This window comes from Populus trichocarpa, chromosome 15, assembly GCF_000002775.5.
Source record: "Populus trichocarpa isolate Nisqually-1 chromosome 15, P.trichocarpa_v4.1, whole genome shotgun sequence".
In the NCBI taxonomy this organism is placed as follows: Eukaryota; Viridiplantae; Streptophyta; class Magnoliopsida; order Malpighiales; family Salicaceae; genus Populus; species Populus trichocarpa.
Window position 1 is genome coordinate 1879959 of NC_037299.2, and position 26883 is coordinate 1906841.

A 26883-nucleotide genomic window follows, 5' to 3' on the forward strand; every position below is an offset into this window, starting at 1 on the left:
TCATGGGACTGGCTCTATGTGAAGGTAGCAGTGCGCAAGGCACGAATTCAACGAGAATTTCAGAGGCTGCAAGAGCACGTTCTTGCTTAGAAGGATTGCAAGGTAATATGGTTATTCACATATCTTTTCTTTTCTTTTTATATTGAAGACTAATGGTTCATTTTATACCAGGAGGTGCAGCTGGGTGCATAACAGGTCCTCTTTGTCCAAGGAGTTCGTAGTGTTTGCTGGAGCTACATCGTCCTTTACCTTGGCAACTTCATCGTGGTCTACTACTGCAAGTTTGAAATAAGGTTCCATTGGAGAACTCTTTGTACAGCTGCTGGGTTTTATGTGAAACTATGGAAGTGATCATGTAATATATTATGGAATCTCAAAGTTGGTTTTTATATGAATTTGATTTGGAATGTTTTTGCAAATATTTAGTTCTTTACTTACCAGTGTGAAGATGGAACATATTCATTCTCCAAATCAAAAAATTATGCCAGTACTTGCTTATTTTGCTACAGAATTTAATTAAAAACACATGTAATTTACATTTTTATTTATCTGCTTTTGTTGAATTATTGGCATTATATCAAGCAATTAGCAGGTATTGAAATTGATGTTAATTCAAGCCTATACATTTCAGAGAAATTTCTTCGAAGATTAGTTCAAAAGGTATAAATGTGTCAATGGTGATTGTTGAAAAGTATGCCCAGTCATATAAGAAAGGAAGAAGGAGAAAAAATGGGGTTGCGATGCAGCCATTGACGAGTTCCCTTTAAAAGAATTTTTAGAGGGATAAGTGAATTCCTGTACATTGAGAAGAACAATGATGCATTCACATATTGCTTTCTTCTTTGTTTTAGTCATTTAAATATTTTTTAGTAACTTAATTTGTTTTTCATTTTGATCTTTCCATACCGAGTTTTTTTTGGATTGAATTTAATAATTTATTTTGTTAACTTAATTTATATGAATTTATGATAATGTAAAAAAAAAATATTTTTAAAAGTAAGTTGATTAAAATTGACTCTAAAACAAAAATTCAGCCTCCTCTTTTTTTTTCCCCCGCATTATAGCTAACGCGTGTTTTGAAGAATTTTGGGCCCTCAAGTTCTAATTTTTGCAAGTTCATCCATTTTTTCTAAGGCTTTTACATTTTACTTTAAAAAATTATTTTTTGTTCACATATTAGTTTTCAAGTTGTTGAAAAAAAAAAAAAAAAAATTTTTGTTAGCCAGCCATTTTTTGGTGATCAAAAACATTGTTTTTGATGTTAATGGTTTTGTTTCACAAAAGAAGTTTAATTGAAGTATTTTTTACTTATCTTGCAATAAAGAATAGATAGGGTCTCCAGATTTTTTTTTAAATATTGATAAATTTTTATTTTTTGACCTATCAAACATTTTAAACATAATTTTATTAAGGTTTATCGGGAATTTTTTAAATGTTTTGAGAGAATAAGTAAGCCACTCATTATCTATCCATTTAAAAAAATAAAAAGTGCCCACAGTTATGCTGGCTTGATTTTTAATGGGCCAGTTGGGTCAGTCCCCTATTTATTACAAATTCTAACCCTACTTATGAAACAATTGATAAAGTTTTAATGATTGTTATACTTTGTAAAAAAGTATGCAATATATATCTTAATTTGATTTAAAGCTTATAGCATGACTTTTAATTTAATTTATATTAACAACAAATATATATATTGTTACAATTCATAAATTTATTTCTCCTAAGAATAAATTCAAAACTTATATATATGTGTGTGTGTGTGTGAGATTACACGTGTCTTTGCACACACACATACATGGTAACTATAAAAACTTCCCTCGTGACTTGGTTTTGTTTTTAATATAGATAATTAGAAACGAATAGGCATAGTGGGGACTCGACTAATTATTTAAGAATATATTAAATTATTATTTTATTTTATTATTTTAAGAGTAACTACCAATAATATATACAAAATAAAAGGTTATTTTTACTATGTAATTTCTTTTAAATTTATCTTTATAGTTATCATTAAATTATTATTTTATTTTATTATTTTAAGAGTAACTACCAATAATTTATACAAAATAAAAGGTTACTTTTATTATGTGCTTTCTTCTAAATTTATCTTTGTGATTGTCATTAATTATTCTAATTTTTTAAACTTTTTTATTTTTAATTTTAATTTCTAATTATTTTGTGAAAAAATTGATTTTAGTCTTTAGATACATCAAAAAATTACACCAGTCCCTAAAATAGAAGACTTGTCAAAGATATTAACGTTAAGTGCTACAAAAAATTTAATTGAAATTGCTAAAACTAAACATAACCCGTATTTGATTTCAAAATCTGGATATCAATTTTTTTTAAAAAAAAACATATAAAAAATGATTCTTATTCCTAAAAAATCTAGATATCAATATGTGTTGAACTGTTATAGATGATCAGAATTGTGATTTGGACTGCAGGAGATTTCATTTTTTCTTGCTACAAACATGTAGTTGTACATACTCTCTGTCTTGAAACTTGATAATGTTTTGAAGAGATCCGGAAACATCCATATCCCTGAAAATAACAAGGGAGATCTTCTTGACATCGATATGGCTATCACTTGTGCTGCCATTAACAGTTATTTGGATCAATCTAAGATTGATTGTGGAAACATTATAGCCATCTTCTTAGATGGAAGTGCTGATCTTCTTAGATGTCAATTTAAGAAATAGATTCAGCCTTCCAGTGAGGAAGACTTGCACTTCACATGGAAGTGCTGATCTTCTTAGATGTCAATGGAAATGACTAGAAAGTTGAAGCATCTTCTTAAAAACACTGATGACTTGAAAAATCTTTGTCTAAAAGTAAGGGATCCGCACTATCAGTAAATGGTTTTTTCCTATGAGGTTCACTTGGAGAGCACACTGGTTAGGTGATCCGCGCTGCACCGCGAGTTAATCTTTGTTTTGTTATAAAAAATGTAAAAAATAAATAAATATTTTTTAAAACATAAAAAAAATATAATATTCAAGTAATTGACTCGAATGAATTTAATAAACTCTGTTAATTTAATAATATCATTAGAAAATAAGATATCGACAACAAAACAAAGCAAAAAAAAAAAAACAACAATAATTCAATGCAAAAGATGCATACTTGCCAATATTGTGAAAATAAATATTCACAATATTCCAAAAGCATCTCAATAATCTTATTTGTTAACAAAATAAAAATTAAATGAAAATAGAATAATTTCATAGAAAGAAAACAAATGTAAATATAAAAAAATAAGAAAAAAAAAGTCAATTACTGTTTACTTTTTAAAACATGACCCGAGTTATAAGACTGAAAACATTAAATGTGAAAAAATCATAAGGGTTGAAATCACACACACAAAAAAAAACAACGAAAACAAATCCAACATAAAAAAATCCAACAAAAAAAAATACAATAAAAATAATGAATGTTAAAATTTCAATAAAAAAAATAAATAAAAAGGCAACAACTTTTAAATTTGAGAGTTAAATTGTAAAAAATCAAAAAATTAATAAAATGACAAAAATTAAAAGAATAAAGATAAAAAAAAGCAATGCACTATAAACTTGGATTGAACGGTGAAACTAAAAACAAATAAACTTTCATAAAAGATTTAAGAAAAAAAATAAAAAAAAATCATAAGTATAAACATCAAAATATAATTAAAAAAATTAATATATAGAATTCTTCAACGTTTTTTTTTACACACAAAAAAACTCCTAGATGTAAATCAAAAAACTTATGCATGCATCTAATTAAACAACACAATAACTATTGTGTAAACTATAAAGCAATGAAAAAAAACCATCAACAATTCAAAAAAAAATTGAGAAAATTAAGCAAAAAATAAAGATTAAGATATCTAACATTGCAATATATAGATAATTTACCTGATTACATTTAATGAATTTCTTAATCAAAATAAAATTATAATAAAAAACACATAAAATTTATAATAAAAACTGACAGAAACATCAAATTTATTAAACAATAACTAGCCATGGATTTAATTTTGGTAGCAACGTTATGCTCCAATATCTTTATCGAAACAAGGTTAGGGTTGGATGGAAAGGAAGAGAGTATGAATATGAAGTACTCTAGGACTTTTTAGGATCGTTAATTATTTTGCAGGAAACAAATTAATAGGGGAGATTCCAGAAGAAATAATTAACAGCACTCTTACAGTTGATTGCACTGAACTTATCAGGAAATAATTTGACTGGAGCAATCCCTCAAAATATTGGGCGGTTGAAACAGTTACAATCACTTGATTTATCTGGAAACCAATTATCAGGAGTAATTAATTCCAATGAAAATGGATTATCTGTATTTTCTGAATTCCTTGAACCTCTCTAACAATCACTTGTTTGGGGGGGGGGGGCATTCCATCAAGCTCTCAGCTGCAGAGCTTTGATGCTTCAGTATTTTCTGGTAATGGCTGCCACTCAAACAAAAATGCCTCGGAGATGAGACGAATCAAGGTCCACCTGGAGGCATGCCTGTTTCCGGTTCTTGGATGAATCATGGGATTGGCTTTATGTGAAGGTAGCAGTGTGCAGGCACGGCTTCGAAGAAAATCTCAGAGCTTGTATCAGCACGTTCGTTCTTAGAAGGATTGCAAGGTAATATATTTTCTTTTTCTGTTTCTTTTTAGCACCACAATCCATGAGACTAAACCTTTTATATTGTATATATTAATGGTACGTTTTCATGCATTCTGGGTTTTCCCTTTTCATTTTATAGCAAGAGCTTCAGCTTGGTGCATAATAGGTCCTCTTTTGTCTAAGGAGTTCGTATTGTTAGTGTACGTGTTTGCTGGTGCTACATCATTCTTTACCTTGGTGTCTTCGTCGTTGTCTACTACTACAGGTTTGAAGTAAGGTTCCATTGGAGAACTCTCTGTACACCTGCGGGCTTTTATATGAAACTATGAAAATGATTATGTAATAAATTATGGAATCTCAAAGTTGGTTATTGTGATCGAATTTCTTTGGTTAGGAATGTATAATTTTGTTGCTTAACTTCGTGAAAATGTTGTCGTCACGTATGTAGTTCTTTGCTTAACAGTGTGAAGATGGAACATTTTCATTCTCCAAATTAAAAATATATATATATGTAATGCCACATGCTTATCTTGCTATCTCAGTAATAAATTCGCAGTAAAGCAAACCTCCTGAGATTTGCATTTTGTTCTTTTTGTTCACAGCCGGAGCTGCCTATTGATGGTGCGAGATAGAAACTGAAACAGCAAAAACACCTCACCCACACCATGCATCATTTTATTCCATTCACTTCACTATTCTGCACATTTTCTCTCCAAAGCAAAGCTGAATTTGCTCAGAGGGGAGAGAGAAGAAAAGGAGAGAGAGAGAAAGAGTAACTGAGGACAAACTGCAGCTCTGTTTCCGACATACCAATTACCATTGAAAAGATATAAACAAGATGAACTTGATGAGACCGTAGAAGACCATCAAAAGTGCTCAAAAAAGGAAATTTCATCAAAATTGTTAAGAATAGACATAACCCGTATTTGATTTTAAAATCTAGATATCAGTTTCTTTTTTAAAAAAAAGACGTACAAAAAATAACTCTTATCCCTAAAAAAGAAGATTTTATCGAGGCTGTTAAAAGAATGGGGTGTTAGACCCATATGGCCGATAAGAATTGGGTTTGGACTGCAGGAGATTTCATTTCTTCTTGCTACAAACGTGTAGGTGTACATACTCTCTGTCTTGAAACTTATAATGTTTTGAAAAGATCCGGTAACATTTATACCCCCTGAAAATGGAAATGACTAGGAAGCTGAGGCATCTTCGTAGACATAATGATCTTGAAATTAAAAGGTGGGTAGTAGTTTTGATATTAACATATTAAAATAATTTGAAAATAAAAAAAATAAAAAAAATTAATTTGAAATAAAAAAAAAATTTAAATTTTTTTACAATAATTTTTTTTTAGGGAAACAATAGATAGTTTTTGCTTATAAATATAGGTTATAGACCATATAATAAGATAAATAAAACATCTGAACCATTGAAATTATGTTTTTCACGTGTCATATCTTAACCCGTTGTCTTAAACAAATAATAATAATAATAATAATAAAGAATTTCTATTTATCCCAAAAGCTCATCCCAATTTTTCATTTTCCTTTAGCCTCTCTCATCTCATTCTTGCAATTGTACCTTTCAATGTCCATCAAGGTTATGTTTGTTTTTTAAAAAGTAATTTTTGAAAAATTACTTTTTAAATTTTCTTATATTTATTTACTATTAGAAAAGTTGGTTAACGAAAAATACTTTCCAGTCAAAGAAAAATTTAGCTTGGATTTCAAGAAAGTATTTTCCTGGAAAATTTGGGCAGAAAATATTTTCCAGAAGTTGTGAAAAATTTAGATATGTCATATTATTTGCTGATTATATCAAATTTGATCTTCAAATTTTTGATTGCTATATATATTTTGTTTTGAATATTTATTTTTCAATTTCATCTCTTAAAATTTAATTTTTATATTAACTTTGGTCCTCATTTTTATAATTGTTATTTGTTTTTCCCTTATCATTTTTTTATTGAAATTTTTTATCTATCAAATTTGATCCTCATTCTTTTGATTGTTACTTATTTTATTTGAAATAATTTATGAAATGTTAATTATTATTATTTTAATTTCTTCATCTTTTATTTTTTTATTTTTTAGATTTGATCTCTATTATTTTGATTATTATTTATTTTATTTGAGATAATTTATGAAATTATTTTTTTTTCAATTTCATTCTCATTCAATTTTTTAATTTGTAAGATTTGTTCCTCATTATTTTAATAAACTTGAGAAAAGTAAAACATTAATAAGTTATTTTCTAGCTCATTTTCCATGACATAACCAAATACTGGAAAGTGTTTTCCAACTTATTTTTCATTACACTATCAAACATCAGAAAATAATTCACTTTCCTGAAATTTACTTAAAAAAAAAAACTTTCCAACAAATAAACAGGTACAAATCTCAATTCATTGATTTCCTTCACCAATCTCTTATGAAGCCAACATGCTCGACGAAGAACACCATCACTTTGTCCAGATGTTTTTTTTTCTCCTAAAATTACTAATATGCTAAAGGAGACTTGTAGAGCACGGTAGCATCTTCTACTTTTCATCAACACTCAAATCAATATCCATGACCATTTTTTCATTCTAGCTCCCTCAAGTTTTTAATCCTTTCTGCTTTGGTCAATAAATCTTTTTTTTCCTGCTATGATGTTTAAATTATACCGCTACTTGTAATATATGAGAGATATACGCAAATAATAAAGACAGAAGAGTGAGAATTAAAAAGAAATTAAGTGAAAACTTTCTTACTGATTCTCTCTCTTTTCTTTGTGTTTATGAAGTATTATTAATTATAAAATTATAAAATATATATATCCATCTAATCTTATACATCAACCTTGACTGAATTTTATGAACATATCCCGTGGAGATATTGCACACCAAACTGTTGGGGGAGAGACCACTGATAATTTTAATTTTTTAAAAAAATATTTTTAAAACTCAAATAAATATATTGAAATAAATTTTTTTTATGGAACAGCATAATAAGATAAATAAGGTATCTAAACTATTGAAATAAATTTTTCCAAGTGATATCTTCTTAAACACTAATGACTTGAAAAGTCTTTGCTAAAAAATAATGGGCACCCACTATAGTAAATGTCCAAAGAAATTTAGAGAAATAGTAAATGGTTTTTGCCTACAAGGTTAGTAGACGTGTATATTTTCCCATGCTCTATCAGAGCCTTGGATCAAATTATTTATAATTTATAAACTAAATAATTTATAAACTAATTAAATAGAAAAAATTAAAATATATTTTTAAATTAAATAGAAAAAATAGTAAATGGTTTTTGCCTACAAGGTTAGTAGACCATAAGTTGATGCGGGAGAGAATGTCTATCAAATAAAGGAATGGAAAAACGTGTGGGCTATTGATGACTTTGACGAAGACTTGAAGCTCTTAATAATTTCCTTTCAGAAGATATTTTTTTAAAAACATACTGATGACTTGGAAGTCTTTTCCCAGAAGCAAGAGGCACGCAGAAGTAACACAAAAACAAATATATCAAAATAAAAAAGAAATTTAGAAAAAACAGTAAATAGTTTTTGTGTACGAGGTTAAGGCTATAGAACACATAGTTAAATAAATAAGGCTATAGAAAAAAAATTAATTAAAAGTAAGGAAATTTTTTAAAAATACTTTTAAAACACAAAAATAAATATATTCAAATAAAATAAATTAAAAAAATAGTAAATGGTTTTTGGTTTTTTCCACACGACATCTTCTTTAAACACATTGAATAATTTGAAAGTCTTTGCCCAAAAATATGAGGCACACACAGGATGTTTAATAGCGTAGTAGAGATTATTTGTTAAAATATTTTTTTATTTAGAAATGTATTAAAATAATATTTTTTTAATTTTTAAAAAATTTATTTTTGATATTGTTACATTGAAATGAGCTAAAAGCACAAAAAAAAAATTAATTTAAAGCAAAGAAAAAAAATTTAATTTTTTTTTAAAATATTTTTTAAACACAAAAATAAATATATTAAAATAAAAAAAATAGAGAAACAATATATATTTTTTGGTTTTTTCCACGTGACATCTTCTTTAAACACATTGAATAATTCGAAAGTCTTTGCCCAAAAATATGGGGCACGCACGGGATGTTTAATAGTATAGTAGAGATTATTTGTTAAAATATTTTTTTTATTTAGAAATGTATTAAAATAATATTTTTTTAATTTTAAAAAATTTATTTTTGATATTGTTACATTAAAATGATCTAAAAGCACAAAGAAAAAATTAATTTGAAGTAAAGAAAAAAAATTTAATTTTTTTTTAAAATATTTTTAAAATACAAAAACAAATATATTAAAATAAAATTAATTAGAAAAACAGTATGTACTTTTTTTGTTTTTTCCACGTGACATCTCTTTAAACACACTAGACTTCAAAAGTCTATGTACAAAAGAATGGGGCACACATAATTCTAGGATGTTTAACAGTGTAGTGAAAATTATTTTTTAAAATATTTTTTTGTTTAAAAATGTATTAAAATAATATTTTTTTATGTTTTAAAATTTATTTTTGATATTAGTATATTAAAATGATCTAAAAACACAAAAAAAAAATTTAAAGCAAAGAAAAAAAATTTAATTTCTCTAAATATACTTTTAAAAGACAAAAACAAATATATCCAAATAAAAAAAATAAAAAAAAAATTAGAGAAACATTAAATTGTTTTTGGTTTTTCCAACGTGACATCTTCTTAAACACACCGAAGACTTCAAAAGTCTTTGCCAAAAAGTATTGAGCACAAAGTTTGACAGTGTAGTTGAGTTTTTTGTAATGTTTTTATTTAAAAATATATTAAAATAATATTTTTTTATTTTTAAAAATTAATTTTAACATTAACATATTAAAATAATTTGAAAGCAAAAAAAATTAATTTAAAATAAAAAAATATTTTTTAAAAAATACTTTTGAAACTCAAAAATAAATATATCCAAATAATGTTTTTTTATGGAAACAACATATTAAATTAAATAAGGCATCTGGACTATTAAAATTAATTTTTCCACGTGATATTAGTTGGAATTTTTTTTTTATCGTTATCTCTCTTTCCTTTGTGTTTATGAAGTATTATTAATTACACTTTAAGTATTATAAAATAATAAAAAATAAAAGAAATTATATCCATCGACCTTGACTTATATATCCAATATAATGACTTAATTTCAAATTTTCTTATTATTATCTTGAAGAAAAAGAAAAAAGAGAAGACAAGTCAACTTAAAATTTATTTAAAAAGGATTACAAGAACCCAACAAAAATGCTTTTTTTGCTTCATTTTCATAGCGATAATAATGCCCAAAAACTATGTTTTAATTATTGTGCTTGTATTGTTGCACATCCCTTTTCCTGGATTCATTACAGGGGCAACAGGGGGGGAAATTGGGTGCATTGAGCGGGAGAGACAAGCACTTCTTAAGTTTAAAGAAGATATTATTGATGAAGATGGTGTTCTTTCTTCTTGGGGGGGTGAAGAAGAGAAAAGAGATTGCTGCAAGTGGAGAGGAGTTGGCTGTGACAACATAACTGGTCATGTTACTTCACTTAATCTTCATTCCTCACCTTTGTATGAGCATCATTTTACGCCTCTAACAGGCAAGGTTAGTAATTCATTACTTGAGTTGCAGCATTTGAATTACTTGGACCTGAGTTTGAATAATCTTGATGAGAGTATCATGGATTTCATTGGCTCCCTAAGCAGCCTAAGATACCTGAACCTCTCCTACAACCTTTTCACTGTAACTATCCCATATCACCTCAGGAACCTCTCAAGATTGCAGTCTCTTGATCTCAGCTATAGTTTTGATGCCAGTGTTGAAAATCTTGGCTGGCTTTCTCATCTTTCTTCTTTGGAGCATCTTGATTTGAGTGGTTCCGACCTCAGCAAGGTAAATGACTGGCTGCAAGTGGTTACCAACCTCCCTCGCCTAAAAGACTTGCGATTAAATCAGTGTAGTCTTACGGATATAATTCCTTCACCTCTTTCTTTCATGAACTCTTCTAAATTTCTTGCTGTACTCCATCTCTCTAATAACAATCTTTCTTCTGCAATATACCCCTGGCTGTATAACTTAAGTAACAGCCTTGCTGACCTTGACCTTTCTGGTAACCAGTTACAAGGTTTGGTTCCAGATGGCTTCAGAAAGATGAGTGCTCTTACAAATCTTGTTCTATCCCGTAATCAGCTTGAAGGTGGCATTCCAAGATCTCTTGGGGAGATGTGCAGCTTGCATACGCTAGATTTGTGCCACAACAATCTCACCGGGGAGCTTTCTGATCTCACTCGGAACTTATATGGACGCACAGAGAGCTCGCTGGAGATTTTAAGATTATGCCAGAATCAGCTCCGTGGTTCATTGACTGATATTGCTAGATTTTCTTCCTTGAGAGAATTAGATATCTCGAATAATCAACTGAATGGGTCTATACCAGAAAGTATTGGATTCCTTTCCAAGCTTGACTATTTCGATGTTTCTTTTAATTCTTTGCAAGGTTTGGTGTCTGGCGGACATTTTTCTAATCTCTCCAAATTAAAGCACTTGGATTTGTCTTATAATTCCTTAGTTTTGAGATTCAAATCCGATTGGGACCCTGCTTTTCAATTGAAAAACATTCATCTTAGTTCATGCCACTTGGGGCCTTGTTTCCCAAAATGGCTGCGAACTCAGATAAAAGTCCGTTTGCTAGATATCTCCAGTGCTAGTATTTCAGATACCGTCCCTAATTGGTTTTGGAACCTACTGCCTAAGTTGGCTTTCTTAAACATATCTCACAACTTGATGAGGGGAACACTGCCAGATTTTTCATCAGTAGATGCAGTTGATGATACATTCCCTGGGTTTGATTTGAGTTTTAATCGGTTTGAGGGTCTACTGCCAGCTTTTCCTTTTAACACAGCCTCATTGATTCTTTCTAACAATTTGTTTTCAGGGCCAATTTCTCTTATATGCAATATTGTAGGCAAGGCTTTGAGCTTCCTTGATCTGTCAAACAATCTGTTAACCGGACAACTTCCAAATTGTTTCATGAATTGGAGCACACTCGTTGTTCTGAATTTGGCTAACAACAATTTGTCAGGTGAAATTCCAAGCTCTGTTGGATCATTGTTTTCCCTTCAAACATTGAGTTTAAACAAAAATAGCCTCTATGGAGAATTGCCTATGTCTTTAAAAAACTGTAGCATGTTGAAATTCTTGGACCTTAGTAGAAACCAATTATCCGGAGAAATACCAGCTTGGATAGGAGAAAGCCTCTCATCTTTGATGTTCCTTTCCCTTAAATCTAATGAATTCATTGGAAGCATCCCACTACATCTTTGTCAGCTAACAAATCTTAGGATCTTGGACCTCTCCCAAAACACCATCTCTGGAGCCATACCAAAGTGTCTCAACAATCTAACTACTATGGTTCTGAAAGGAGAAGCAGAGACTATCATTGACAATCTTTACTTGACTTCTATGAGATGTGGAGCAATTTTTTCTGGACGCTACTATATCAATAAGGCATGGGTTGGATGGAAAGGAAGAGATTATGAGTATGAGAGATACCTTGGACTGCTGCGTGTCATTGATTTTGCAGGCAACAATTTATCTGGAGAAATTCCAGAGGAAATAACTGGCCTGCTTGGGTTGGTTGCTCTGAATTTGTCAAGAAATAATTTGACTGGAGTAATCCCCCAAACAATTGGGCTGTTGAAATCGTTAGAATCTCTTGATTTGTCAGGAAATCAGTTCTCTGGTGCAATTCCAGTCACAATGGGCGATCTGAATTTTCTGAGTTACTTGAATGTCTCCTACAACAACTTGTCTGGGCAAATCCCATCAAGCACTCAGCTTCAGAGCTTTGATGCTTCAGCTTTTATTGGCAATCCTGCTTTGTGTGGTCTACCAGTCACCAATAAATGCCTTGGAGGTGATTTGCCTCGAAATTTAGTGATGAATGGTGTGATCCAAGACAATCAAGAAACTGTTCATGAGTTCAGTGCATGGTTTTGTACTGCTATGGGAATTGGTTTTAGTGTATTCTTTTGGGGAGTTTCAGGTGCTTTACTGCTCATACGTTCCTGGAGACATGCCTATTTCCGGTTCTTGGATGAATCATGGGACTGGCTCTATGTGAAGGTAGCAGTGCGCAAGGCACGACTTCAACGAGAATTTCAGAGGCTGCACGAGCACGTTCTTGCTTAGAAGGATTGCAAGGTAACATGGTTATTCACACGTCTTTTCCTTTCTTTTTTTAATGAAGACTAATGGCCCGTTTTCGCGCTTTCCATTTTATACCAGGAGCTGCAGCTGGGTGCATAACAGGTCCGCTTTGTCCAAGGAGTCCGTATTTTTTGTGCACGTGTTTCTTGAGATACATCGTCGTGTTTGTACACCTGCTGGGTTTTATGTGAAACTATGAGAGTGATTATGTAATATATTTTGGAATCTCAAAGTTGGTTTTTATATGAATTTCATTTGGAATGTTTTTGCAAATATTTAGTTCTTTACTTAACAGTGTGAAGATGGAACACATTCATTCTCCAAATAAAAAAATTATGCCAGTACGTACTTGCTTATTTTGCTACAGAATTTAATTAAAAACACATGTAATTTACATTTTTATTTATCTGCTTTTTTTGAATTATTGGCATTAAATCAAGCAATTAGCAGGTATTGAAATTGATGTTACTTCAAGCCTATACAAGTAATCACCGGAGGAAATAAAATTTCAGAGAAATTTCTTCGAAGATTAGTTCAAAAATTATAAATGTGTCAATGGTGATTGTTGAAAAGTATGCCCAGTCATATAAGAAAGGAGAAAAAATTTCAAAGAAATTCGCATATTGCTTTCTTCTTTGTTTTCGTCATTTAAATATTTTTTTCAGTCATTTAAAAGTATGCCCATATCAAGTTTTTTTGGATTTGATTTATTAATTTATTTTTGTTAACTTAATTTGTATGAGTTTCCGATAAAAGGTAATCCATGTTTGATTTTAAAATTTGGATATCAGTTTATCTCTAAGAAAGAATGACTGAGGACAAACTGAAGCTCTGTTACTGTTGAAAAGATATAAATGAGATGAACTCAATGAGACCTTAGAAGACCATTAAAAGTGGCCAGAGTGACCACACGCCCACGCCCTGCTTATAAAAGGAAATTTCATCAAAATTGCTAAAAATAGAGGTAATCCATTAAAAAGAAATTAACGAAGGGGGACAAGAAAAATCCAAGAAATGAAAACATTTTTTAAAACTATTGATGACTTTGACGAAGACTTGCAGCTCTTATTAATTTCCTTTCAGAAGACATATTTTTTTTAAAACATACTGATGACTTGGAAGTCTTTTCCCAGAAGCAAGGGGCACGCACAAGTAACACAAAAACAAATATATCAAAATAAAAAAGAAATTTAGAAAAAACTGTAAATAGTTTTTGTGTACGAGGTTAAGGCTATAGAACACATAGTTAAATAAATAAGGCATCTAAACCATTTAAATTATTTATTTCTTATGGCATCTTCTTAAACACACAGATGATCTTTACCTAAAAATATGGGGCATGCACAATTCCTTCAGGACGTTTAATAATATAGTAAAAATTATTTTTTAAAATATTTTTTATTTAAAAATATATTAAAATAATATTTTTTTATGTTTTAAAAATTATTATTGATATTAGTATATTAAAATGATCTAAAAACACAAATAAAAAAAATAAATTTAAAGCAAAGAAAAAAAATTTAATTTCTTTAAAAATACTTTTAAAAGACAAAAATAAATATATCCAAATAAAAAAATTTAGAGAAACATTAAATTGTTTTTGGTTTTTTCCACGTGCCATCTTCTTAAACACACCGAATACTTGAAAATCTTTGCCCAAAAGTATCGAGCACGAAGCTTGACAGTGTAGCTGAGTTTCTTTTAATTTTTTTATTTAAAAATATATTAAAATAATATTTTTTATTTTTAAAAAATAATTTTAACATTAACCTATTAAAATAATTTGAAAGCAAAAAAATATTAATTTAAAATTAAAAAAATACTTTTTTAAAAATACTTTTGAAACTCAAAAATAATTATATCCAAATAAATTATTTTTTATGGAAACAACATATTAAATTAAATAAGGCATCTGAACTATTAAAATTAATTTTTCCACGTGATATTAGTTGGAATTTTGTTTTTATTATTATCTCTCTTTCCTTTGTGTTTGTGGAAGTATTATTAGTTACACTTTAAGTATTATAAAATAATAAAAAATAAAAGAAATTATATCCATCGACCTTGACTTATACAATATAATGATTTAATTTTAAATTTTCTTATAGTGTTTATCCAACTGCATCTACAAGGAAAATAAATGGAAGTTATAGTAAAATTAGAGAATTGCCGGTATAAAAATGTTGAGGTGCCGTTCTGAAAGTTTATCGGGCTCATCTTTTCCACTGCCTCTGAAATCAGGCAGAACATCTAAGAAATCCTTCCTCGAATCACTTTGAAGCAAACTTTCTTATTCTTCACCCTCTCCTTGACAAACTTTGAAGCAGTCTCCATGGCCTTCCCAAGATCTCTCTCCAAGTGCAGGTCTGCCCAGAAAATAATTTCCATTCAGGAAGACTTTTTTTTAAACACACTGATGACTTGGAAGTCTTTTCCCAGAAGTAAGGGGCACGCACAAATAACTGTCGGAAGAAATTTAGAGAAACAGTAAATGGTTTTTGCGTATACATTGTATCCGTAGATTCTCTATATATGAGGTTCAGGCTTCAGACCATACTAAATCAAAAAACTCATACAATGTCTTTGAGCAATGTATATGTCTTTTTAAAAAAATACTTTTACACCACAGAAACAGATGGTTGAAAGAAAAGAATGAGAAAACGTGTGGGTTATTGATGACTTTGAGCAAGACTGAAGCCCTAAATAATTTCCATTGATGATCAAGGCAAGCACTTCACATGGAAGTGCTGATTTCTTAGATGTCAACGGAAATGACTACGAAGATGAGATATCTTTTTAAATACATTGATGACTTGAAAAGTCTTTATTTACCACTGTTATAAATTTATTTGAATAAATCTCACTTAATTAGTACAGCCTCTAGCACCTTTTTTTTCCTCCTTTGAACAAGCCTTTTCCCTTGATATCTGGTAGATCGGCGAATACCAATATATATATTCTGAAGTTTTTTTTTTATTATTCAATAATGCTCTTAATTTTAAGGCAGGGCAATTCTGGATTCCAAAAGTTAGCTACATAAAAACATTCATAATCACCTGAAGCTTTGCCAGCAAAATCGTAAATTTCAAAAAAGATTTCAGTTCATGTAATTGAATAAGCCTGTCCTCATAGCTATAAATATATTTCCTTGGTACCTTTAATGGGAGGGAACATGTGTAGTGGGTGCGTGGGGCAATAAGAATGGCCTGTACATATTCCGACATTATATGACCTCTTCGGTTTGTAACTGGTCAAATTCCGAATTATATTGATCGAAACTGCACTTACACGACAGATATTTGATCAGAAGATGACAAAAAAACAACAGAGTGCGATCATTTTGTATGGTATAGAAAATCGCATCACAGTTCTCTCTTTAAAATAGCAACAGGATAAGGGATGCTATTATCAATTCATATTTCTTTGATAAAAAAAAATAAAAAAAATCCATAATTTCCCCCGCAAAAGAAAGGAACGGCGTTCACGAGCAGAGCACGCGCCTCCATTGGCATAGGCTTTTATTAAAAAAAAATACCAAAAGTGCAATCATAGCTAGTGAGGCATCCTATGAAGAAATTGCGAGTGATTACCCAATTAAAAAACAGATTAATTAAAAAAACGAATTGTTAAAATAAATGGAACAAATCAATTAGAAAAGAAAAAAACCAAAGGATACAAATATTAAAACTTACTTCTTCTAACCCTATTAAAACTGGTATAAAAATGTTGAAGTTATAGTGTTTATCCAACTTCAACATTCATCCAAAAAAGATTATATATGTAGGCTTTTTAATGTATTTTTATATATAAAAAAGTTTTTAAATGTAAATCAAGAAACTCATACAATGTCTTTGAGCAATGTATAATTATACAGTGTCTTCTTAAAAAAATACTTTTACATGGTTGAAAGAAAGGAATGAGAAAACGTGGGGGTTATTGATGACTTCGAGCAAGACTGAAGCCCTAAATAATTTCCATTGATGATCAAGGCAAGCACTTCACATGGAAGTGCTGATTTCTTAGATGTCAACGGAAATGACTAGGAAGATGAAACACATTGATGACTTGAAAAGTCTTTATCTAAAAGTATGGGGCATGCACAATTAGAGAATGTTTAGGGGTGAGTAGAGGTTATATTTAATTTTTTTTTAATATATTAAAATAATAATTTTTTATTTTTTAAAAAATATTTTAACATTAGTATATCAAAATAATTTGAAAACATCAAGAAAAAATCAATTTAAAATAAAAAAAAAATTATTTTTTTAAAATAATACTTTTAAAATACAAAAACAAATATATCCAAATAAATGTTTTTTAGGAAACAATAAATGGTTTTTGCGTATGAGGTTAAGGCTATAAACCACATAATAAGATGAATAAGGAATTTGAATCATTGAAATTATTTTTTTCATGTGGCATCTTCTTAAACGCACTGATGACTTGAAAAGTCTTTACCCAAAGTATGGGGCACGCATAATTAGAGGATGTTTAACTTTAGTAGAGATTGATTTTTAAAATATTTTTTATTTATAAATAAATTAAAATATTATTTTTTTTAAAAAAAATATTTTTTATATTAGTATATCAAAATGATCTGAAAACATCAAAAAAAAATTAATTTAAAATAAAAAAAATTAACTTTTTTAAAAATTACTTTTGAAACATAAAAATAAATATATCCCAATAAAAGTTTTTTAGGAAACAATAAATGGTTTTTGCCAACGAGGTTAAGGCTATAAACCACATAATAAGATAAATAGGGCATGTGAACCATTGAAATTATTTTTTCCACATGGCATCTTATTAAACACACTAATGACTTGAAAAGTCTTTGTCCAAAAGCATGGGGGCATGCATGATTAGAGGATGTTTAGCAATATAATAGAGATTGTTTTTTGTTCAGAAATGTATTAAAATAATTTTTTTTAATTTTAAAAAATTATTTTTGATATTAGTCCATCAAAATAATCTGAAAGTACTAAAAAAATTAATTTAAAGCAAAGAAAAAATATTTAAATTATTTTTAAAACAGAAAAACAAATATATCCTAATAAATATTTTTAGGGTAACAATAAATGGTTTTTGCCTATAAAGTTAAGGCTAAGACCATATAATAAGATAAATAAGACATCTGAACCATTTAAATTATTTTTTTCAAGTGGCATCTTCTTAAACATATTGATGACTTGAAAAGTCTTTGCCTAAAAACATGGGGTACGTATAATTAGAGGATGTAACGGTAATGTAGTAGAGGTTGTTTTTTAAAATGTTTTTTGTTTAGAAATGTATTAAAATAATTTTTTATTATTTTTTTAAAATTATTTTTGATATTAGCACATTAAAATGATATGAAAGCACCAAAAAAAATAATTTAAAGCAAATAATTTTTTAAAAAATACTTAGGGGCACATATTATCAATAAATGTCTGAAGACATTTAGAGAAGCAGTATTTTTTTAATTTTATTTTTCTGCGATGATGTTTAAGTTATATCACTACTTGTAATACATGAGAGATACCATAAAAGAGTGAGAAATAAAAAAAATTTTGAATTTTTTTTAATTTTCTCTCTTTATTATTAGTTACATTTTAAGTATTATAAAATAATAAAAACAAAAGAAATTATATCCATCAACCTTGACTTATATAATTAATGACTTAATTTTAAATTTTCTTATAGTGTTTTTTATATTATATATAGGGAAGTTGTGAAGTGAATGGATTCAAAGTTACATTTCCCACCAAATTCTCATTGCTCTCAATTATTATTTCCATACCCACTTCGATATTATCTTTTTTTTTTTTGTGATCATGCTGCTGATAAAGCACGACAGGTCGTTTCATCATCTTTATGTGCTTATTGTGCTTCTGTTGCTCATGAAACTTGCTCCTGGGTTCATTTCTGGAGTGAAAGGGGCAACTTTCGGGTGCATAGAGAGGGAGAGACAAGCCCTTCTCAAGTTTAAAGAAGACCTTATTGATGACTTTGGTCTTCTTTCAACTTGGGGAAGTGAAGAAGAGAAGAGGGATTGCTGCAAATGGAGAGGAGTTCGATGCAACAATCGAACTGGTCATGTTACTCATCTTGATCTTCACCAGGAGAATTACATTAACGGATATTTAACTGGTAAGATCAGTAATTCACTACTTGAGTTACAGCATTTGAGTTACCTGAATCTAAATAGAAACTCTTTTGAAGGGAGTTCTTTTCCATATTTCATTGGTTCTCTAAAAAAATTAAGGTATCTTGATCTCTCTTCTATTGGTATTGTTGGAACTCTTTCAAATCAGTTTTGGAACCTTTCAAGACTACAGTATCTTGATCTTAGTGGTAATTATTATGTTAATTTTACAAGTCTTGACTTTCTCTCCAACCTTTTTTCTCTTGAATATCTTGATTTGAGTGGAAACAATCTCAGCCAAGTCATTGACTGGATACAAACTGTTAAGAAGTTTCCTTTCTTAAAAATCTTGCTGTTCAGGAATTGTGATCTTTCAAATAACAGTCCTCCCTCTCTTTCTTCTACAAATTCTTCTAAATCCCTAGCTGTCATTGATCTCTCTCACAACTATCTTGCTTCTTCCACATTCAATTGGTTGTCTAATTTTAGTAATAACCTTGTTGATCTTGATCTCAGTTATAATGATGGTGTTACTTTTAAAAGTCTTGACTTCCTTTCTAACCTTTTCTTTCTTGAGCATCTTCAGCTCTCATATATCCAATTACAAGGCTTAATTCCAGAAGCTTTCGCAAACATGATTTCTCTTAGGACTCTTGATCTATCCTTTAACGAATTACAAGGTTTAATTCCAGATGCTTTCACAAACATGACTTCTCTTAGGACTCTTGATCTATCCTGTAACCAATTACAAGGTTCAATTCCAGATGCTTTCACAAACATGACTTCTCTTAGGACTCTTTATCTATCCTTTAACCATTTACAAGGTTCAATTCCAGATGCTTTCACAAACATGACATCTTTTAGGACTCTTGATCTATCCTTTAACCAATTACAAGGCGATTTGAGTACATTTGGGCGGATGTGCAGTTTAAAAGTACTGCATATGAGTGGAAACAATCTCACTGGAGAGCTGTCTCAGTTGTTTCAAGACTCGCATGGATGCGTGGAGAGCTCACTAGAGATTCTGCAACTAGACGGAAATCAGCTTCATGGTTCCGTGCCTGACATCACAAGATTCACTTCCATGACAGAGCTGGATCTCTCTCGGAATCAACTGAATGGATCTTTACCGAAACGATTTAGTCAACGTTCTGAAATTGTTATCTTGTACTTGAATGACAACCAACTCACCGGATCACTTGCGGATGTTACGATGCTTTCATCATTGAGAGAGTTTGTGATTGCTAACAATCGCTTAGATGGGAATGTTTCTGAAAGTATTGGAAGCCTATATCAGCTTGAGCAATTGGATGTTGGCAGGAATTCCCTACAAGGTGTGATGTCTGAAGCTCACTTTTCAAATCTCTCCAAATTAACGGTATTGGATTTAACCGATAACTCCCTAGCTTTGAAATTTGAGTCTAACTGGGCTCCCACTTTTCAATTGGATCGCATATTTCTTTCGTCTTGTAATTTGGGTCCTCATTTCCCTCAGTGGCTTCGAAATCAAAACAATTTCATGGAGCTAGATATCTCTGGTTCTAGAATTTCAGATACAGTCCCTAATTGGTTTTGGAACTTGTCCAATTCCAAGTTGCAACTCTTAAACCTTTCTCACAACAAGATGAGTGGAATTTTGCCAGATTTCTCATCAAAATATTCCATTCTCCGAAACATGGATTTGAGTTTCAACCAGTTTGAGGGTCCATTACCACTTTTTTCATCAGATACCATATCAACCTTGTTTCTCTCGAACAATAAGTTTTCAGGTTCAGCTTCGTTTCTATGTAATATTGGAAGAAATATCAGTGTCCTTGACCTCTCAAATAACCTGTTGACGGGATGGATTCCTGATTGTTCAATGAATTTCACTCGTCTAAATATTCTGAATTTCGCCAGCAACAACTTTTCAGGTAAAATTCCCAGCTCCATTGGATCAATGTTCCATCTTCAAACATTGAGTTTGCATAATAATAGCTTTGTTGGAGAATTACCTTCGTCTTTGAGGAAGTGTACTTCTCTAGTATTTTTAGACCTGAGCTCAAATATGTTGCGAGGAGAAATACCAGGCTGGATAGGAGAAAGCATGCCCTCTCTGGAAGTCCTTTCCCTACAATCTAATGGATTCAATGGAAGCATACCGCAAAATCTTTGTCACCTATCAAATATTCTGATCTTGGACCTATCTCTAAACAATATCTCAGGAATCATTCCAAAGTGCCTTAATAACCTCACTTTCATGGTTCGTAAAACAGCGTCAGAATATCTGAATAATGCTGTTTCTAGTCTGTATTCCAGTACACCAGATGTTCTTAGTGCATATCAGAATAAAATCACGGTTGGATGGAAAGGAAGAGAGGATGATTATGGAAGCACACTAGGACTTTTGAGGATCATTAATTTTGCAAGAAATAAATTAATAGGTGAAATTCCAGAAGAAATAACAGGACTCTTACTGTTGCTTGCACTGAATTTATCCGGAAATAATTTGACTGGAGAAATCCCTCAAAAGATTTGGCAGTTGAAACAGTTGGAATCACTTGATTTGTCAGGAAACCAACTATCAGGAGTGATTCCTATCACAATGGCTGATCTAAATTTTCTGGCCTTCTTGAACCTCTCCAACAATCACTTGTCGGGGAGGATTCCGTCAAGCACTCAGCTGCAAGGCTTTAATGCTTCACAATTTACCGGTAACCTTGCATTGTGCGGGAAGCCACTCTTACAGAGATGCCCTGGAGATGAGACGAATCAAAGTCCACCTGCTAATGATGACAACCGAGGCAAAGAAGTCGTTGCTGATGAATTCATGAAATGGTTTTGTACTGCTATGGGAATTGGTTTTAGTGTATTCTTTTGGGGAGTTTCAGGTGCTTTACTGCTAAAACGTTCCTGGAGACATGCCTATTTCCGGTTCTTGGATGAATCATGGGACTGGCTCTATGTGAAGGTAGCAGTGCGCAAGGCACGACTTCAACGAGCCTTTCAGTGGCTGCACGAGCACGGTCTTGCTTAGAAGGATTGCAAGGTAATATGGTTATTCACGTATCTTTTCCTTTCTTTTTATATTGAAGACTAATGGTTCGTTTTCGCGCTTTCTGGTTTCCCCCCTCCATTTTATAACAGGAGCTGCAGCTGGGTGCATAACAGGTCCTCTTTGTCCAATGAGTTTGTATTGTTTGTGCACGTGTTTGCTGGAGCTACATCGTCCTATACCTTGACAACTTCATCATCGTCTACTACTACTAGTTTGAAATTGTTGTTGTTGAAGTGGTGGCACCAAAGCTGGAGTTTATTCTGCAACGTTTCTTTTCAAATTATTTATCTTAATCTTGTTTGAATCTGTAGAATTTAAACTTATCTTGGATAAGTCTAGTTATATATATATATATATATATATATATATATCTTTAGATAAAGGAGATGATGGTTGTTATTTGATTCTTGTCTTTGTAGTGTTTGATTTCTTCTATAAATAAAACTAGAGGGATGGCAGTAACCTCACCCCCGTGTGTTTCTGCTCTTTGTTCTTTATTTTTTTTTCACCTCTGTTCTTTTGTTCCCTGTTCTCTATTCTTTGTTCTCTAATTAAAAGCTCTACATATACCATTAACTAACAGAAATAAGGTTCCATTGGAGAACTCTTTTTACTGCTGCTGGTTTTATGTTAAACTATGAGAGTGATCATGTAATATATTATGGAATCTCAAAGTTGGTTTTCATGTGAATTTCATTTGGAATGTTTTTGCAAATATTTAGTTCTTACTTAACAGTGTGAACTGTTGTATTAAACTCAATCCATCTAGAAGGTCAAGGAAGGCAACCACCACTTGCAGTCACCAGCTGTCACCGCCCAGCCACCACTTGCAACCGCCAGCCACCAGATTTATGCCGCCAGCCGCCTTCACACTTGAAGGTTGAAATATCTTGTTTTGAATTCGTGTATAAATAGGTAGCTAAGCTTCTGCTATTCTGTGTGGAAAGAAAAGAAAGAAACACTAGAGAGAAAGAGAGAGGGTGTGTATTGTAAGCTTTTCAAGTTGTTGTAAGCTATTTGTTCTTGAAATAAAACAGTTTGTCTTATACCCTTTGAGTGTTTCAAAGCCACCATCAGTGGTTTCTCCCACCAACAATTGGTATCAGAGCCCTGTTTGTCAGAAAACAGAAGTGTTTTGGGCGATATCCGAATTTTCAAAGTTGTCAAAAACAAGTTTTGATCATTCCACAGTGTAGACCTCATCCATACGAACTCACTGGTGCACAAATCAGCTTGATCGGAGACGGAGGTAGCCCACACGTGCAACCTGAAGATTCTGCACTGTTTGACCACGCGCATACCACGCGCCCAGAGGTAGACGACGACTGAGACACACGCGCGCCATATTCAAGCCGCGCCGAGCCACTAAGCCGACTTCAAAGCCGAGCCTCTAGCCGAGCCAAGAGAATATTCCCAAGAATATTCCCGTGTCAAGCCGAGCCGCTCGATAGTCGCAGCCGAGCCGATAGAATATTCCGCAGAATATTCCCGGTTCAACCCCAGCGAACCGCCCGACGCCCAGATTTGGTGTTTTGACCGGTTCACCCTATTTCGGACCCATTTTCAACAAAGTCAGACCGGTCCCTACGTTTTGAAGCATTCCGGATCGATATACAGTGTTCGTTTTGCCAAATTCAACTCCTAGAAGGTGATATAGTCATTTAAGGAGCAAAATGACTACAGAAAATGCACATACACTCATCCCGAAGCTAACCAAGGACAACTATGATAGTTGGTGCATCAGATTGAAGGCATTTCTTGGTTCACAAGAGTGTATAGAGATTGTGCAATATGGTTATGATGAACCAGAGTCCAAAGAAGCAGAAGATGCTCTACAAGAGGCAGAAAATCAAGTCCTCAAAGCAAATAGAAAGAAAGACAACAAAGCAAAGACCATCATCTATCAAGGTCTTGATGAAGCTATATTCGAGATTATTGCTTCCGCAGAAACATCAAAAGAAATATGGGAGGCTCTCCAACAAAAATACAAAGGTGCTGACAGAATCAAGAAGATTCATCTTCAATCCTTACGAGGTGAATTTGAATTATTGCAAATGAAGTCCTCGGAATCTATTTCTGATTATCACACAAGAATTATGGTGATAGTCAATCAGATGAGAAGAAATGGAGAAGCCCTCACAGATGCTCGGATTATTGAGAAAAAATTTTGAGATCCCTAGATCCAAAATTTGATTTTGTTGTTGTCGCTATTGAAGAGTCCAAAGAAGTGGACAAGTTGATAGTGGATGAACTTATGAGTTCTTTGCAAGCTCATGAGCAGAAGATTGAAAAGCGAAATGGAGATAAAGCAATTGAGCATGCCTTACAAGCAAAGCTGTCTCTCAAGGACAGATATGAGCAAGGGGAGACCTCAACAAGTGGATATACTACTCAAGGAAGAAGTCCACAAAGACGAGGAGGATTTCAGCAATTCCAAGAAAGAGGATCTTGGAATACAGGTTTCAGAGGAAGAGGTGGTAGAAACACCACTAGAGGAGGTCGAGGACAATAAGCATTTACTCCTAGAGGAAGAGGAGGCGGTTACAATAACCGTGACAAGAGAAATATCCAGTGTTATAGATGTAATCAATTTGGGCACTATAGCACTAAATGTCAAGGGAAAGCTCCATTAGAGGTACGTGAGCATGCCAACTATGCAGATGAAGATGCCAACAGCAGAGGAGCAATTGCATTATTTGTCCAACAAGGACTTGACAAGAATCAAGAGAATATTTGGTATCTTGATTTTGAAGCCAGCAATCACATGTGTGGCCAACAAGATCTATTTGGCGATTTAGATGAGACCATACAAGGTCTAGTCACCTTTGGAGATACATCAAAAGTTCCATTTAAAGGTAAAGGCAACATCCCAATCAAGTTGAAGAATGGCGATCATAGCTACATCACCGATGTCTACTATGTCCCAGCCATAAAGCAGAACTTGGTGAGTATAGGTCAACTTCTGGAGAAAGGTTATACACTTTTCATGAAGAATTGTCATCTAACAGTTACAGACTACAATGGGAGATTAATTGCCTATGTGAAAATGTCCAAGAATAGGATGTTTCCTTTGAACATCCAGTATGATGCAGAAAAGTGTTTGAGTGCCATCACCAACAGTGAAGAGTGGCTTTGGCACCTGAGGCTTGGACATCTGAATTTCACGAGCTTGAAGATGCTAGCAAGCAAGAAGATGGTCAAAGGTATGCCCCATATTGATCATCCAGATGAAGTCTGTGAGAGTTGTGTCCTCAGCAAACATCACAGATCCAGTTTTGCCAAAGAAGTCAACTGGAAAGCAAAGAGGCCACTGGAGTTAGTGCACACAGATGTGTGTGGTCCCATAAAGCCTATGTCGACTGGACAAAATAGGTACTTCCTTACTTTTATTGATGATTTTAGCAGAAAGACATGGATATACTTTCTGAAGAGGAAGTCAGAGGTGTTCAATTGTTTTAAAGATTTTAAAGCAATTGTTGAGAAGCAAAGTGGCTATAAGATCAGAACAGTGAGATCTGATCAAGGTGGAGAATATACAGCAAATGACTTTGAAGCCTTCTGTACACAACAAGGCATCAGACATCAAACAACGCCTGCTTATACACCACAGCTAAATGGTGTAGATGAGAGAAAGAATCGAACGATTCTTGACATGGCCAGAAGTTTACTCAAAGCAAAGAAGCTGCCCAAACAATACTGGGCTGAAGCTGTATCATGTGCAGTGTATCTACTGAATCGCTGCCCAACCAGAAGTTTGCAAGTTGTCACTCCAGAAGAAGCATGGAGTGGTCACAAACCAAGTGTTACTCATCTATGAGTCTTTGGTTGTGTGGCATATGCAAAGATCCCAGATGCAAGAAAGACCAAACTCGATGATAAAAGCGAGAAATGCATCTTTGTCGGATATGGTGATAGAAGGATGGGATACAAGCTGTATAATCCCATCACAAAGAAGGTAATCATGAGTAGAGATGTTATCTTTGAAGAAGATAAAGCTTGGCAATGGAATGATGACCAAGAAGCAGTCAAATGGATCAGCACTGATTTGATCCTTGAAGATGAAGTGGAAGTACCACCAGTACTTGCAGAAGGTCCGATATTACCGGCAGATGAGCCACAAAGTCCGGTACACAGATTCCATGTATTCAACAGGAGAAATACATTAGAATCATCATCAGCATCCTCATCAGAAGGACCAAGAAGGATGAGAAATCTAGACGAGTTGTACGATGCCACTCAAGTCATGGAAGATACAACTATATTTTGTTTCTTTGCAGATAATGACTCACTTAGCTTCAACAAAGCTATCACAGAAGAGAAGATAGAAGCAATGGATGAAGAAATGCATGCTATTGAGAAGAATGATACCTGGAAGCTGACTTATCCACCAGAAAGCAAGAAAGCAATAGGTGTCAAATGGGTCTATAAGACAAAGAAGAATGCAAAAGAAGAAGTGTAAAAATACAAAGCCATTGAAGAGGGAAACATTTATCAGAATGAAGTTCATGTTTGGCATGACATCCCTCGATTGAGTTTAAAGGGGAGATTTGTTGTATTAAACTCAATCCATCTAGAAGGTCAAGGAAGGCAACCACCACTTGCAGCCACCAGCTGTCACCGCCCAACCACCACTTGCAACCGCCCAGCCGCTAGCCGCCAGCCGCCAGCTGCCTTCACACTTGAAGGTTGAAATATCTTGTTTTGAATTCGTGTATAAATAGGTAGCTAAGCTTATGCTATTCTGTGTGGAAAGAGAAGAAAGAAACACTAGAGAGAAAGAGAGAGGGTGTGTATTGTAAGCTTTTCAAGTTGTTGTAAGCTATTTGTTCTTGAAATAAAACAGTTTGTTTTATACCCTCTGAGTGTTTCAAAGCCACCAC

The 26883-nt window shown here is 32.2% G+C and overlaps 1 protein-coding gene across 25 annotated transcripts in view; it reads left to right on the forward strand.

Moving 5' to 3' along the window:
* Positions 1-22491, forward strand: part of LOC112324384 (receptor-like protein EIX2) — a 70463-nt gene extending 47972 nt beyond the window's left edge. For 7 of the 25 annotated variants that reach the window (XR_008057387.1, XR_008057382.1, XR_008057384.1 and 4 more), the window contains one exon: positions 294-419. Coding sequence is in view for 4 of the 25 variants with exons in the window: in XM_052447330.1 (XP_052303290.1) it covers positions 18722-21982 (3261 nt within the window). In the remaining 21 variants the exon portion in view is untranslated. The other 18 variants (XM_052447335.1, XM_052447341.1, XM_052447347.1 and 15 more) reach the window with 14 other exon arrangements.
* Positions 22492-26883: the final 4392 nt, after the last annotated feature.